This window comes from Eumetopias jubatus, unplaced genomic scaffold, assembly GCF_037043125.1.
Source record: "Eumetopias jubatus isolate StellerSeaLion01/CBP00866 unplaced genomic scaffold, mEumJub1_p1.0 scaffold_9, whole genome shotgun sequence".
Taxonomy (NCBI): Eukaryota; Metazoa; Chordata; class Mammalia; order Carnivora; family Otariidae; genus Eumetopias; species Eumetopias jubatus.
In genome coordinates, this window is record NW_028274815.1 from 135741165 (window position 1) to 135757668 (window position 16504).

General features: G+C 58.6%; 1 protein-coding gene across 1 annotated transcript in view; it reads right to left on the reverse strand.

Annotated features, from left to right (window-relative positions):
- Positions 1-379: 379 nt before the first annotated feature.
- PMEPA1 (prostate transmembrane protein, androgen induced 1) overlaps positions 380-16504 on the reverse strand; it is a 50703-nt gene continuing 34578 nt past the window's right edge. Inside the window, exons 2-4 of the mRNA XM_028089165.2 lie at positions 7498-7652; positions 2388-2441; positions 380-1912 (exon numbers count right to left, since the gene is read on the reverse strand). Coding sequence (XP_027944966.1) covers positions 1364-1912; positions 2388-2441; positions 7498-7652 — 758 coding nt within the window. The 3' untranslated portion in view covers positions 380-1363. The remainder of the gene's footprint in view (positions 1913-2387; positions 2442-7497; positions 7653-16504) is intronic.

Sequence of the window (16504 nt, forward strand, 5' to 3'; positions counted from 1 at the left end):
GAGAAATCTAGGCATGTCGCTTGTTCATCTCTGGTGTTCTGTTTGTTGGCCTGTTGGGTGAGAATTGCTACGTAAAGAGAAAAGACAGGGATGAGGTCAAATTCTTAATACTTCGGGCCTTTCTGATCTGCCGGCGGACTCCACCGACCTCAGCTGATAAACCCTGGAGCAGCTGGATCGCCCCGGAGCACTCTGCACACAACAGTCACCCAAGCCCCTCTGGGGGGCGGGCGGGGGTGGGGCCGGCAACATGCGCGGGGGGAGGGGGGGGCGGCTGACGGCTGGAGAGGGGCACCTTAGCCCCTTCCCGGGGTGGGGTGGGGGTGGGGCCTCATGCTTAAAAAAAGAGGAGGAAAAACTAAGATTCTTCACTGTTTATTTTCATCTCCGGAAAGGCAAAGTCACCACCTGAAATTTGGTGCCTAAAGTAACTTCCCTATTTCATTTGCCATCCGAAGGCTGTTCTGGCTGCGAGGCGGGGAGGGGGGGGGGCGGAGCGGGACGACACGTGGGACACGTGTCTCCTTCGGTGGGGAATGTATAACGAGGTAATAACCTATCGCTAGCCAGAAGCTTCCACTTCGCAGGAAAGCGGCCCCCCTCCAGAAGCCTCTCCAAAATTCGTGTAAGAGCCCGCCCTCTGCCTGACGTCGACTGTGAAATTTCGACATTTCTCCCTTAAAAATCTCGACAGACATGATAGAAGTTTCCATCAAACAAGCACTGACATATTTATATTAAAAAATAGTGCAAAAGCTCAACATTTATATAAATAACTCTAAACCCCTGCTTTGTACTTTTTTTTTCTTTACAAGGTAATACACGCCTTCTGAGTTGGCACTCAAAAATTGCCATTTTTTTCTCTTCTAGTTCAGAAAACAACTTTTTTTTTAATAGGCCTCTTCTAATACAAAAATACTCCTGCCCTCACAATACAGTTTCTCTTATTTTATATATATTTATATATATAATATTGCAGATCTTTAAACAAAGGTTTTGTGCAAATATGTCTTTAAAGTTAAGTGAAATCATCATAAACAAACAAAAGAAAAGAAGCATTCACGCACGCAGCTCAACTAGAAACAGAAAAGACTAGGGTAGATTTTGTGGGTTTTTTTTTTTCTCTTTTGCCTTCAAGACACAGCTCAACAAAGAAACGTGATTTTTTGCAAGCTTTCTTAGCTTGTGCATTCAGACCAGACAGAACATGTAAATATTTATACACAGAGAGAGGGGGAGGGGATGGTGACGCGCCGAATGTTGTGGGTGCCGCCCAGTCCTCCTCTGTCTTCTCGTTCAAGAAGTGCGGAGTGTTTCGCCTTTTACCTCCTGCTGCCCCGGCCCCGGCCCTGGCCCCAGCATCCTAGAGAGGGTGACCTTTCTGTTTATCCTTCTCTTTGCTCCAGGCAGCTGTGCTCTCCAGGGGGGCGATGTGTGCGTGGTGGAGCCGGGTCCCCTCCAGCAAGGAGGGCGGCCCGCTGCTCTGCTGGTGCTGGAAGGAGGGGGACCCAGGGTAGTGCCCGATGACCTCGCTGTAGGTGGGGGGCGGCCCCTCCATGCGCCCGCCACCCCCGTAGCACGTGGCGCTGATGCCCGAGTGACTGCTGGGGGGGCAGGGGCCGCCCACCATGGCGCTGTCCATCAGGTCGCTGTCGAAGATGGTTCTGTTCGGGGGGGCACGCACGGACTCGCGGTTCAGCTCCAGCTGCTGCTCGGGGTCCCGCAGCTGGAGGGTGCAGGGGCCCTGGTAGGGCGGGGGCTCCTCCCCGTCCGACAGCGAGATGGTGGGCGGCAGGTCGATCTCGTGCTGCAGGTACGGGTACGTGGGCTGGAAGCGATGGAAGCGGTCCCGCTGGGTGAAGGGGGGCACGGCCAGACGGTCGGTGGGCCTCGGAGGGGCATAGACCTGCGGCTGGAGGGGGCAGAGCAGAGTGAGGAACCCCCTCCCAGAAGCAGGACCCGAGGTGGGGGGGGAGGGGGGTGTCCAGCTGCCTGCGGACGCTCTGCTTTCTGGGGCAGGGAGAGCACGCAGCAGCGGGCAGCGCCGAGCCCGGAATCCAGCCTCGGCCGGACGCTGGGGAGCCCTGGCTAGGAACATCACCACGGAGCTGAAATAGGGGCAACTTCGGCTCTCCCACGTTGCAGACACTGTGGGCCACTCGCTGGGGGCAGGGCGCGTTGGTAACGTCCGTGCGGGGACGATCCCAGCAGCCAAGGACAACTCTTCAGCGAAGGGCACGGGTGTGAGCCTAGCGGCCACACTTTTATACCCAAGGGAGGCGCCTCTGGCTTGGAAAGGGGACCCGCTGGGCAGATGGCCTTGGGTGTCCACTACAGCACCTCGGGGGGCAGGCAGGGAGGGGACTGGAGGCAGAGCAGGGCCTCACCTCTGGGATGCCGTTGCCTGACACCGTGCTCTCCGAGGGCCAGAGGCATCCTTCCTGTGTGGGGAGGAGAGGGGCAGGGTCAGCGGGGGGAACAGATGTGGGAGCGCAAAGGGTCAACTGGCTTTGACCCTGAGGTCTTGTATTTGGAATCAGATCTGGCAACCATCGCCTCCTCTCCAGCCCCACCCTGCTACCCTGGCCTGGGCCCGGCCATTTCTCAGACAGGACCACAACCGCCTTGTCACTGATCTCTCGGTTCTCTGCGCTGTGCCTTGAAAATTCACCCCCCAACACTCACACTTTCCAAAGCAGACATCTGATTTGTGGGACCCTCCTTCTCAAAACCCTCCAGCAGCTTCTCCTGCATCTTAGAATGAATCAAATTATCTCGTGAAATGGCTGATGAGGAAGCCCGACGTGATCTAGCCCTCCTGGCCTTGGCCTGGCCCACTTGCTTGCAGTGGTGACCTTGGCAAGGTACTTAACTTCACGAGGCAGAATATGCCTGGAGTGCACGTGGCCCTCTGTGACTATATCCAAGTGCTGGGGGCCATGCAGACCCGCTGTCTCATGCAAAGTGCTATGCACACACCTGAGGGCCTTTGCCCGGCCGCCAGGCTGCACGGCCAGCTCCACAGACTTCCTCTGACGCCACCGTCTAAAGGGCCTCCCCCCAGTAACAATCCTGTCGTAGGCTACTTTCCTTCTCAGCAGCGCTCTTCTCGGTAATCAACTTGTCTCTGTATTTATTTACCTCTTTACAGTCTGTCTCAACATGTGCATCAGGAGCCCAGTTCATAGGTGAACTGGACAAGGTTGGTTAATAAGCAGAGTGCCCCCAAATAATGATTCCATCAGTCCACAAAGGTGCATGAGCCACGACTGCTGTGTCAGGCCTGTTGCTGTCGCCTCATGAAGCTTACACCCTCTGCTGAGATGCCAGGCAGGGCCTGCGGCTCCCTGCACAGGTGGCCGGGCTGCATGGGCTCGGGGTGGGGGATTTCAGGCCTTGGAGAGAGACCCAAGGGTCAGGGAAGCGGGACCCCACACCAGGATCAGTTTGTCTGAGAGGGAGGCCCAGACAATGTGGGTTATGTGGTGGCAGATCGCCCCGGGCCTGGGGGGAGGGATGTCTTTTTTAAATTTTACGGCTTTCCATGGGTGTAACTGAGATACAATAAGCTACATATTCAAAGTATGCAATTTGGTTAAGTTTTGGCATGTGTCTACACCAGAGACCCATCGCGACAATCAAAATAACATCTCTATCACCCCAAAAGTTTCCCTGGGGGCACGTTTTCTTGAGAGTTCACAGGTAAGACAGTCTCACCTACTGTCTGGGGCCAGAAGGTGAATGGGGCGGGGGGGGTGGCACGTGTTGCCCAGAGAACTGCAGTTACCTGAAAGGCCACTAGGGGGCTCCGTGGTTCTCAAAACTGTCCCACCAGGAAAGCACGCACTTACCCCACACAGACTCACCGCAGTCTCTAGGATGTTCCAGGTGTTTGGATGCAGAAAGCCCACATACAACCTTACTGCTCATGTGGCCATCAAAAGCTGTTTCATTACTGGTATTAGTAATGTATCAATCGCTGCCTCGGTGCCAGACACTGCACTAAGCACTCTTTAAAGCACTACCTCATTTCTCCCAAGAAACCTACGAGGCAGGCTGAGGTCGGTTAGCTGAGAGCTGAGTGGGCCAAGCTGGTAAGACGCAGTGCTGGGATTCAAACCCTCACCTGCCTGCCTCCAGACCTACTTGGGCTCAGGCTGGCCCTGACAGGCTCTGTAGCCCCCAGTCGGGCCACTGGCACAGTCCATGTGTGGGCCAGGAAGCAGATGGGGACATCCACTTGCTCCTCACTAGGGTCAGGAGCCCTGGGGTGGGATGCACGCAGCCAAGGCCAGCTTGGATGAAGTGTGACCCAGATAAACTCCTGCCTAAAACCTTCCTCCAAGTCCCTCTGTCCCAGGCTCTGCATGATGTGGCCAACAACTTCTTCCTAACACTGCCCCCACTCCCAGCCCTAACAGATGGGTTATCTACCTGTCACCACCCAGGAAGCTTTAGATAACACCAATCAATGCCCCAGAAGCCCCACCATAGGGCACCCAAAACTACCCACCAGCCTCGTCATCTGACTACCTCCAACTTGTGTACCTGGAAGTCACTTCCTCCTCCAGGGAGCCCTCCAGGAATCACCCACTGCCATCCTGCCTCCCAGGCTCTCATAGCACCTCAGCTCCAGCATGGGCCTGGCCTGTTGTATAGTAATCGAAGGTCCAGCTGGCTACCCTGTACCCGATTTAGAAGACTTATGCCCACAGAAGCCACGTGGGAAGCGGAAGACTCATGCCAGGCCTGATTTGGGGACAAAGAGAAGAAAAGGTTGCCCCATCCAAGGCTCTGGCTGAGCCTCTAGTCCAAATCTATCCCTGCCCCACGCTGAGCAGGCCTCACACACAAACCATCTTCCAAGAGAGCTATGGGTGAAGTGGTCATCGCTGGTCAAGATGCATAAACCTTGGGGGAAAAATTAAAGCTGCTAAGGCAAGGAATTCAGAGCAGGGAATGTTTGAAAGCAAAGCTCAGGGACACAGGAACAGCTCAGAAATGAGCAGGAGGCTTCCTGGGTGGGGCTGGGCGGCACCTGTGCACTCAGGTGGAACAGTACCCGCCTTACAAGTAACACTCCCCTCCCCTGCCAACCCCAGGACAAGCCCCTTCGGACCCAGCTTCTGTGCCACCATGGTGGCTAGATCACCACTGCGGTTACCATTATGCAACACAGAGTGGCTTCCCTGGGAACAGCATGGGGCGGGGGGAGGGGGTGACATTCTAGGGCCAGTGGCGTACCTGCACTTGAGCCTCATTCTCTGACAGATGAGCAAATGGGGTCACCCTGAAAAGGAACCGGAGCAGGACAGTCACGCGAGGGGCAGGCCCAGCCCCAGGCAGTGGCCAGGTCTGGATCTCCGTGGGAGGTCACGGGGTCCTGAGAGGCTTCTGTCGCACCCTGTCTGGCGGGGGGTCCCCAAGAGAACTGCCACACTTACTTCAGGCCTAACAAGGCTCTGTGTTTACCCAGCCGGACATTCCCAGAGGCCCCTGCAGGTGGCTGGGTAGATGCGGGCGGGGACTTTCCTTTGGCTTCAGGTGTCCAGGAACCAGGGCTGGAATCAGACCCCCCGTCTGGGCATCAAGTCCCAGGTGCTGCCCACAGAGCTGTCTCCTTGGCCCCGTCGGCAGCCAGGATCCCTCACGCTGGAACTTTGGACATCTCCCCAGCCCTCTGGGCCAGCATCATCCTGCCCGTGACCACACATATGGGGGAGGCCGCAGAAAGGCTACCTCCACCCACCTGACAGACTAAGGCTCAGAGGGGCCAGGTGGCCCACCCTGGGTGTGGGCCGCCCCTTGCCGTAGCACCTGAGGCAGCACGGATGGGCCTGGGCTCTGCAAAGGGCCCCTCACAAGCTGCCGGCCTTGGGGCAAACGGCCCACCTGTCTGGGCGGCAGTCTCTCCCCTGTGGGGTGGCGTTTCTGGACTGCTGTGAGCCGGGAGGCCCCGGGGCGAGGGAACAGCAGATGGCGCGGGCACGTGGGTGACAGCCACCGCAAACTAACACACGTGAGCCTTGGCCTAGGGGGCAGCAGACGCCTTCAGGGTGGCAGCGCTGAGTGCCCTCGGGACCCACGCTGAGCCCCAGGCTCGGGGCACGCTGTGTTCCCGTCGGGGGGACCAAGTGGAAGCTCCCAGCCCTGGCACGCTGCTGACCAACGCACTGCGGCCGCAGCCTGATGCCGGTGCAGACACCCTGGCTCTGCCCCCGACTCGGGGCCCCGCCGCCCAGCGTGGGCATCCTCCAGACCCGGGAGGCCACGCCGGGTGCTGCCTCCCTGCTCGTCGCTGTCCTCGCAGGCTCGGGCCCACAGCCCTGGGGCCACCCACGTGCCACCTTCTCCCTGCAAATCCCAGCCTGCCCTTCCGACAGCTTGTTAAATCACTCATCGCCCGTGTGGGGGCAGGAACCCCTTGGGCACAAACTCTGCACCCGCGTTGGGTCCACCTGCTGAAGAGTGGGGGGGGCGGGGCATAGTTCAGCCCCGACGGCACAGGGAGTGAGGGACCCTGGCACTCAGAGCTGCAAAAAGCCAAGTTACCACCCTGCCGGGCCCCTACTTTGTGGAGTCTAGAGGGGATAATTCTGGGTTTTCAGAATGCCCAATGAAGCTCACAATTCTAATAACATGTCAAAATGCAGTGTTATGTTAGCAGCAAGGACCCCTTTCCAGCGCAGCGTTTGTCCTCACCTGCCTGGACCCATCCATCATCACTTCCTCCTTCAGAGTTCGGCCTAAGAGGCTCATCCTGACCGTCCTGGCCAAACATGGCACCCTGGCATCCTCGGGGACAGTCACTTCAGTTTCCTTCAGAGCCCTCGAGATCGTCTGATTTAGGTGCTCCTGTCTGACCCCCAGGCAGCAACCACATGGGGCTTGCTCACGGCCATTCCTCCCAGTGTCTGGGAGGGTTCTAGGCCCTCGGCTCTGTAAGTGTCTGACCAGTGAATGCATGCATGGACGCGTGGGTGCTGGATGGAGGGATGGATGAGTGACTGAGTGAAGGGAAGTGCTCGCACGTGGCCCTCGATGCCTAGCCGCTGACTCCGTGCTAAGCGAATCCTCTGGGGAGCGGCATGACCGTTAGCCCCTCTCACTATGAATGGCAAGTGAAGCCCCATTTCATGGATCGGGGACTGGTCCGAGGGCACGTGGCCAGGCCCAGTGGAGCTGGGAAGGGCCTTTTCAGGGTGACCTGTTGTGTCCAAGACACGGAGAGTCCCCCGCCCAGACACCTGCAGGCTGTGGGAGAGAGGCAAGGGCCAGGGCTGTGGGCTGAGGTCTCATCACGCCTTGGCCTGTACCTCCAACGCCCTCGTCCATCGCCTTGCCAATGCCCACGCATCCCCTGTGGCCGCGACTGCCTCCTTCCCGTTCCGGTGAGCACCCGACCCGGGACACCAGGGCGCTTCCCTAAGGGGCATCCCGCTGACCCTGGGAGCTCAGGGTGCGGCCAGGAAGGGGGGCGGGGGGCAGGGCACTTACCGAAGAGAGAGCATCTTCTCTCCTCCTGCCCTGGCTGTGCCGGCCGATGAAGGAGCGTGCCGACAGCTTGTAGTGGCTCAGGAGGCACGTGATCACCACCACCATCACCATCACCACCACCACGATGATGGCGATCTCAACAAACTCCAGCTCTGCTGCAAGACCAGGGGGACACGTGAGCCTCGGGGGAGCCGACACAGGACTGCAGAGCATTTGCTCACCCCCCACGCACACCCCAGCACGCACACCCAACACTCACGCACACCCCAGCACGCACACCCAACACTCACGCACACACCCCAACACACACGCACACCCCAGCACGCACACCCAACACTCACGCACACCCCAGCATGCACACCCAACACTCACGCACACCCCAACACACACCCAACACTCACACACACCCAACACTCACGGACACACCCCAGCACACACACCCAACTCACACACACACCCCAGCACGCACACCCAACTCACGCACACACCCCAGCACGCACACCCAACTCACGCACACACCCCAGCACGCACACCCAACACTCACGCACACAACACACACACCCAACACTCACGCACACCCAACACTCACGGACACACCGCAGCACACACACCCAACTCACACACACACCCCAGCACGCACACCCAACTCACGCACACACCTCAGCACGCACACCCAACACTCACGCACACACCCCAGCATGCACACCCCACACTCACGCACACCCCAGCACGCACACCCAACACACACGCACACCCCAACACACAGATGCACACACACCCCAACACACACACACACACCTTCCCCAAAACACAGCTAACCCACAAATATACACAGCGCACACACCCACAGGCACACACATGTATCACAAACATACCCCACCCCCGACAGGACAGGACTGCAGACCCCCCCACCCAGCTCTCGGGAGGGAAGCCTCAGAAAAACCACATCCCCGGTGCCTGCAGATGCCGCCATTCGCCTTTCTTTTTTCTTTCCTTTTTTTTTTTTTTGGTGTTGTTTTGTTTTTCCCCTCGAAGGCGGAAAAGCCCTCAAGTGCTGGAAAAGGAAGGAGGTTATTTTGATCCTGCCAGTGCCGGGGCGGTTTCTGCTGACTCGCGCGGGTCCGTGTCGAGGCGGCTGGGCAGCTGGCCGCGGCCGGTGCCAGCTGAGCCCCCAGCAACGGGCAGGACGCCAGCGCCGGGTCCTGCCAGGGACCTGGGTGGTGACACGGCAGACAGCTGCGCCAGGGCCGAGCCCCGCCAGCCTCCTCCAGCCCACGGCTGTCCACCGGGGGCCCAACACCCTGACGCCCGTCGCTAACAAGCAATTAGTCGAGGGCTCCCCAGGGCATAGGTTCAAGCTCAGGGCCACTGACTCAGCTCTTCCTCCTCCAAGACAGACAAACTGCAGCGGGCGGGGGGGGGGGTGGGCGGTGAGTGCGGGTGGCAGGGGGTAAAGTGGAAAGCAACAGGAACATGAGGTGTGGCTGTGTCAAGGGCTCTGGCCACTCATGCTGGGCCCACCCAAACTCCAACCCTGCGAGGGCCAGCCCCTCCTGCCTCAGTTTCCCTGCGGCTTCCGGCAGGAAAAGCAATGCGTCCTAGGTGGGAACGTTACTGTTCGCAAAAGAGTGGAAGCTTCTCCACACAGAAACCCCCCCCCCAGCATCCTCTCCAAAGCCCTAGCCACCCCCTTCCTCCCACGCAGGCTCCCCAGGACACCACCTTCTCATGCCGTGTTCTGTGTTTGCCCAACTGCACTGATGTTTACCTATTACACTGCTAGTACCTACTGCTGTTATTAAGTCGGGTGAGTCTGCCCACCAGAGGCCATGTGGCAATTTCTGGGCACACTGGCGGCTGTCACAACTGGGGGGCAGCACTCCAGGCATCTGGTGGGTGGGGGCCTCCTACAGTGCACGGGATGCCCCACGGCGAAGAATGGTGGGTCAACGGCGCCAGGGTTGAGAATCCCTGTCCAGGGCTGAGTGTACATTCGGGACACTTTTATCATCCTATCTCACGGGCGAGGAGAGCAAGGTCCAGAGGTCAAGTGACAGACTCTCAGCCCAAGGGCCCTATGCTGCTGGCTCCTCCCAGCCAACCATCTGCTGGACGACCTCCTGTGCACCCAGGAACTCATCCTGGAGCCTGGGCCTTGGCTCTGGTTCCCAGGTGGGACCGTGTCCCATCTTGCCCTGGAGAGCCCAGGAGGGAGGGCCAACTGGCCAGGGACTTCGGGGAGACTGATCCTGAGTGCTGAGAAGGCTGGGGCCCTGCCCAGCAGCAGATCAAGCAAGCTTGGATGGAACCACTGGAGGGACACCGTCACTTTCCTGCCAGGAAGGCGGGCAGCAGGGCCTCGGACCCAGTAACTGTGGCCACACCTCCTGCCTCCCCAGACAGGCTGGTCCAGGGCTTCAGCAGCCTGGTCTGATTCCCTAGGGCAGGGCCCTGTCTGTTAGGGCCCAGGATAAAGCTGCCCATTCAGGGGACACACAGGCTTGCTTTGTGTAACCCCCACGCCCTCCCTCCTCAGAGGGGCCGACACGTCCCTTCCCCCAGCCCCGTGCACTCTTCACCCCAACGGGGACCACGGTGGTGGGTTCCCTCCTGCCCCCTCCCCCTGCTGTCTCCAGAGGCCCTGCCCACACCAGCCTGGAGGAGGGGAGGTGTGCGGCTGGGCTGCCTTTGTCCTTGTCCCAGGCCCTGGCCCTCCTCCTGGTGTTTTCCGGGACCCAGAAGGGAGCAGCAGGACAGCAGCTGAGGCGGCTGGGTGGCAAGGGGGCAGTGGGTGAGGCCCCAGCAGGCCAGTGGGGGTGGACAAGCCCTCCACAGCCTCTCCTGACCCCACCAGGCTGGGCCCAAGGGGCAGGAGAACACATTTCTGGGAGAGAATCACCCCCCAGAAATGAGCCTAGCGCTGCTAGAAACACGAATGTGCCCATCCAGGGCCTGGGCCACAACCCCAGGAAATCCACGGGGCTGAGGGGAGGAAAAACTCTCAGAAAAAGAGAAGCCAGGACTGATCTCTGGGCTACGCCCAGAAGAGGAACGGGATGCCGAGGTTCTGGAAGTCAAAGGTCTGGGTCTAGGCCCAGAAGAGGAACAGGATGCCGAGGGTCCCTAAGCTCTGCTACGGCTCCATCAGGGGAGCCCGCCAGGTGTGAGCCGGGGCCTCACCTCCCAGTCCATCCCAGCTTCCCCATGTAAAAGGAGGTTACGGGCACCGGGTGGCTGTGTGTGGACAATGTGCTCGGCACTCAGGGAGCACTCCCTCCATGACCATGATTAATGGGGGGCTCCCATCGCCCCAAGACAGCAAAGCAAAGGAAGCCCAGACCCATAAGCCAACAAAGAGAGGACTAAACAGGGCCGCGCTGGATCTTCCAGGCCGGGCCCAGTGGCACAGGTGGGTGGGGGCACTGAGGGGTCCAGAAGAGGCCCCCAGCCAGCAGCTGGTTCACACCAACCCATAACGCAGGGCACATCTCTGGGCTGGGTGTGTTGGCCTGGGCTGTGGGGTGAGGGCGATCTGGTCCTGCCGATAGCACTTCCATGCACTTTCACTCTGGGGGCTCCTTCCAGGAGATACCGCCTTTGGGGGACAGAACCCACTCTCCAGGAAACGTGCCAGGAAAGCACCTGCTAGAGAGGTGGCAAACTGCAGGCCACATGTGCACGCGTTCCCCCCCCCACGCCCCCCACCCCCCCAGGCACAGAGCTTCGGGCAGGCAGCTCCCTTCTTTCTACAGGCTGGTGCTGTCCGCTTGCCCCGTTGGGCAGCTTGGGCTTCTACACCCCTGGACTCCTCTCTCCTGTGCCCAGGCAGGCTTCCTGAACCAAGCGTGAGCTCCCTCTCCCTAGACAGGCACTACTCCTTGAAACCCCAGCCACTGAACAGTCCGGCGGCCGAGGCAGGCCGGCCCCGTGTGGTCACACCTCCCAGATCTCTCCAGAACCCAGAAACCATCTGTGAAGCTCCCTGGCCTTTGGCTGGCAACACGTTCAAGAGTTTTTAAAGAGTTTAAAAGCCCTGGGCAGGCCAAAGCCTGCAGGGCGGGTGGTTTGGGGATTTCCAGCCACGAGAGGAGCCCGAGTGACTCAGCCGCTAGGGGCAGACAGGGGGCCACACTGATGCCACCTGGCTCCTTCCGTCTGACAGACCTCCCCTCCACCTGCACGTAGGCCCGGGGCGGGTTCTACCACTGCCCTCCCCCCTCCGTGGCTTTCACCACATGAGTCACAGCCAAAGCCAGCCAGCTCACAGACACAGGGGGACGGGGCGGGGGGGGTGGGGGTGGGCGGGCTGGTCAACAGCCCGAACTCACCACAGTCCCTGGAGCTGGTACTATGATCCCAACGGTGACAACAGCCACACAGAGCCCGCCTCCCCTATGTCTATGGGGTGGCTGCCGCCACCACCGCCACTCTGCAGATGAGCATACCGAGGTGCAGGGCAGAGGCACGCCAGACCGTGCGCCTAGAAAGAGCCGAGCTGGATCTTCAAGCCCGAGCCCCCCTGAGGGTCTTGTTCTACTACATTCTTGCAGCTCTCCCAAAGCGTCCCTTAGTTTCCCCTCCGCACATCCCGAGCACCTATGAGGATGGCCAGTCCCGCCTCCCTGCATCTGCTCCGAGCTGGGTGACCCCGGGCACGTGGACCTCCGAGAGCCCCAGTTATGACCTGGCGTCGGGGTGTAAACGTAAGAGCTCAGACGAGGCAGGACACAGCGGGCACAACTGCCGACACCCCTCAATCAGGTCGGTGCCCTAGAGACGCTGAGAGATTTGCCAGGCCGACTGCTCGGCCAGGGCACCTGCCTGGCCTGTGCCCCAGGGTCGGGAGTTTGGAGCAAGGTCAGTCCAGTATGGTCCCCCCGGGCGAAAGCCAGACGTGAGGCCACGAGGGACTCGGAGCACCTGTCCTGCACCCGCTCCAAGGGCCTGGCTGCAATAGGAGCCCTTGGGAAAAAAACACATTTCTCTCATCTGGTTCCGGGCGGAGGCCTGCTGGCCGTGGGGAGGGCGGGGGAGCTCTGCCATTTCTCTTCCTAATTTCCCCCTTAGGGTGGGTGAGATGCGACAGGCTCTCCGGGGTGGCCAAGCCTGTCTTCCACATGCAAAGTAAGGTCACTCTAATTTAATTTAGCGTCTTCTTTCCTGGTGAATAATTTCAAATTAACAGGCTCGTCTGCCTCCTCAGAGTGGCCTGACCCTCCCTTTTGTCTTCTCCTCCAGGGAGAGACACAGTCACTTTGAGACGTTTGCACGCCCATCTCGGGTCCTTTCCCAGCCCGCCTGATGCCGGAGAGAGGCAGTGTGCGCCCAGCACCCCCTAAATGCCAGGCACGGCCCACGTGCTCATGGGCATCGCCTTGGTGAATCCTCATGGTCCTTCTGTGAAGCACATACTAACATGCCCACAGCCCACACCGGCTCTATGGATGAGGAGGAGGAGGCTGGCCAGAGGCCATGCAACCCACAGGCCCAGGACCAAACTCCCAGCCCGTGCCTTCAGGGACAGGTTCAGCCAGCTGCCCCACACCCCACCGTCCCGAACAGCACGGCTCCAGCTCAGCAACGGCCCGGGTTCCAGCCAAGGGCGCGTGTGGAAAGGATCTGCTCACTAGGCGGGGTCAGGACCCTCTGGAGCATCACCCGCCATTCTGTCCACGCGGCTATAGTAGTTGTGGCTGGTGGTACCCACCTCCCCCACCCCCCCCCCAAAGTGGAGGAAAATCACAGGATGGCCCCGCAGGTCACACCAGGCGCTCGGGGGAGCTCTGGGCACCTCTCATGGCGCTGCGCAGAGATCCTACCAGCTCCCATCTCTTCTGCGGCTACCTGAGCGCCAAGCACCGGCCAGGACAGGACTTTCTCAGTCTCCCCGACAGCCCCCCGGGGGTGCAGCATCAGGCCCGCCACAGGCGAGCAGCCAAGTCGGAGCGCAGTCCCGAATCCAGGCCTAGCCCGATTCTCCTCCTCCCTGTGGTGGAGCCCTGGCCACTGGGGAAGCCAGGATGCTCTCTCAAAATACAGTCTTTAAATTAAAATTCAATTAAACTTAAATAAAATTGTGGCTTAAAAAGGAAGCCAATTATATTAAAAAACAGCTATCAACTCTCAACCAGACTGGCGATACGGCAAGAGTATCCAGAATTATTTTTGTGACGCGGGGATAGTACAGCATTAAATATGACCTGGCAGATTTCAATGTGATATGAAATCCGTGGTTTCCACCGGTAACCACGTGGCAGGTGCTGCTGAGGCCTCTGTGGTTTGGAGCCCGTGCTCCTGATCCGGTTGGTTAAGGTAAAGACGCAATTCTTTTGCATCCAAGTTTATGGCCCCCTGTTCTTGGTGACAGAGCCTTGACCGGGACAAAACTCAGGAGCCTAGACTCAAACCCCCGTTCGGCCACTCCCCAGCTGTAAACGGGGAGTGGGCCAGTGCAGAACTGGGCGAATAAGTGCTATTCACTCTACATGGGTTGTATGTATACACACGGCACTACGTGAGCACAACGTGTCTCCCTTCCACAGGTACTATTAAGCGAGCGTGACTGTCACGAAGTTTTCGGTTAATCATCGGAGTAGCAGTTGGGTGCCAGAGCTCATTTCTCTTTCCTCAGCTGGAGAGCTGGGCCACAGTCCACCTGGCTCCTGCCAGCCCACAGGAGGTTTCCAGACCAGACGACCCCCCACCCCCCCACCCCCCTTGTGTCTGCTCCCAGCGGAGGGGCAGCCAGTTTGCTTCCTGGTTAACAAGCAGCCGGTGCAGGCGGCCCTGTCTGGCCTCCCGGCCGCACACCAAGGAATTAGGAATTGGCACTGTCTGAAATTTATGAAAATCTAATCTTGTTAGACCTGCCTGGATGAGACCCACTGGGGCGGGCTTCATTGTCATTCAGCAGAGCCCCAGCCTGCCTGGGGTTCCAGCCACATCATTACTGCCCCCCTCCCCCAACCGACCCCCCTGCATTTGAATAAGAACCCAGCTCCCTCCCCACCTGGAATGTCAAATAAAATTGAACCAGACGTCAAAGGAATAACTTTCTGATCACTCCTGGTGCCATTTCAAACACCCCCAACGGCACATTTATTTCTTAGGATAAGACCATTTATAGGGGGGAAAAAATGAATCTGTCTTTCTTTTGAGGTTTGAGAGGTGGGCAGCAAATCTAGGCCAGTATTCTCATTTTTAAAAACAGACCGAACCGCTTACTAAGTGCTTACTCTGTGCCAAGCGCAGTTGGGTGTCTGGCACCCGTTAGCTGAACGCATAGCCTTGCGATACTGTCTGGTGCTGTCTGGTGGCCTCAAGGAAAAAGTCACATGCTGGCTAGTGAGGGCATGGGGGTGAGGCTCCCTGCACTCCTGATCATGATAAAATCCCAGGATACAGGTTAAGAACATGTTTGGCCCAACGGCTCCTGGGTTCGAATCCCAGTCTTGCCATTTACTGTGACTCTAGACAAATCACTCAATGTCCCCATCTGGGAGAAAAACAGAGGGATAGCCTCGTTCCTTCTTCCCATGGCTGCAGTGAGAACTACATCAGCTAATTTGGAGCCAACATGTCCAGGACGGAACCCCTCGAACCAAGATCTGCAGGCCCCGGTCAACGCCTGCCCCCTCTCCTCACACACACCTGGGGCAGGGGTTGTCTGAATCCACAGCGGCTGGTGAAGGCTCACCAACGTGGGCCCCCTCCCCCTGCCCCCGCCAGCGCTGTAGCTCATGGACGTAGAAATCGGGAGCACGTCTGTAGAGTGAAACTAACAAGCTCTCAGAACTTTCAAGCGTGAACACTTGACCTGGCACATCAACTTCTGGGCATTCACCTCCACATGCACTCTCTCCCCCTCAAGCTCACAGTGCTCTAACCACGTGTTCAGTAGAAGAACCAAGCACAGCCCCACCTCAGGGCCTTTGCATGTGCCCTTACTTCTGCCTGGGAAAAATAACTTTCCCCCATGCACATGCTTGCTCCCTTCCTTACCTTCCAGCCTCTGTTGCAATGTCCCTTCCTTGGGGAGCATCCCTGGGCACCCTGTCTGGGACAGTGCTCTGCCCCATGCCCCAAGCCTCGGGACCCTATGCCCCGTGCCTGCTCTCCTTTTCGTTACAGCACTACTCTGCAGTGTTATTTGTGACCTAACCATTTACTTCCTGCCTCTCCCTACTAGAAGGTCAGTGTCACCCGAGGAGACTCTCTTTATTCTGTGTCCTCGGCACCTAGAATCTTCCTGTGATAACGCACACAAGAAATACACTGAATAAAGGATCACATTTGTTCTCGTGGGCAAAGATGAGTGTCAAGACGGCCACTGCAGGTTTGCACACAAGGGCAAAAATCACCGGGAACCACTTAAACGTCCCCCCGAGGGGCCAACACAACCCAGAAAGCCACTGCCCCAGATCTGTGTGCACTGGCACCAAAGATGCCTGGATGACAGAAAGAGAAGCCACCAGATAGGATGAGTCCTTTTTTGTTTAAAAGAGAACAAACATATGTATTTAAAAATAAAAGTGAATCTTAGGACGCATATGTATGTCTATGGGTGACTATCTGTGTCTGCACTGACCGAGGACCAGCAGGACACCTGCAGAACAAGACGGCCAGGCGTGGTTGCCCTGGGGAGGACCCACAGAGGGGGCGAGAGGAGAGAGTCTAGAGCAGAGTCCTGCACACCCATCCTGAGACACACTTGTCCAGAGGGCAGCCAGACGCACGAGAGTCAGTGGGTGACAGCTGCGTGCTCTGGAGCTGGGCGGGGGGGCGGGGGCACATGCCCAGCTGGGAAGGGTGTGCAGGTGTGCACGTGTGCACAGGGAGGGACGGAGAGAGTCAGCCAGGTGAGGGAAGGCTGGAAGTGGCCCCCAGGACGAGGGAAAGGTGTGAGCCTGGACCACCTCTCTTGTCGTAGCAATACACATGCCAAAAGGACCCTCTCGTGCCTGGAGTGGCCGCCAGTCCAGTCCACACAGCCTGCTGTGGGGAGGTC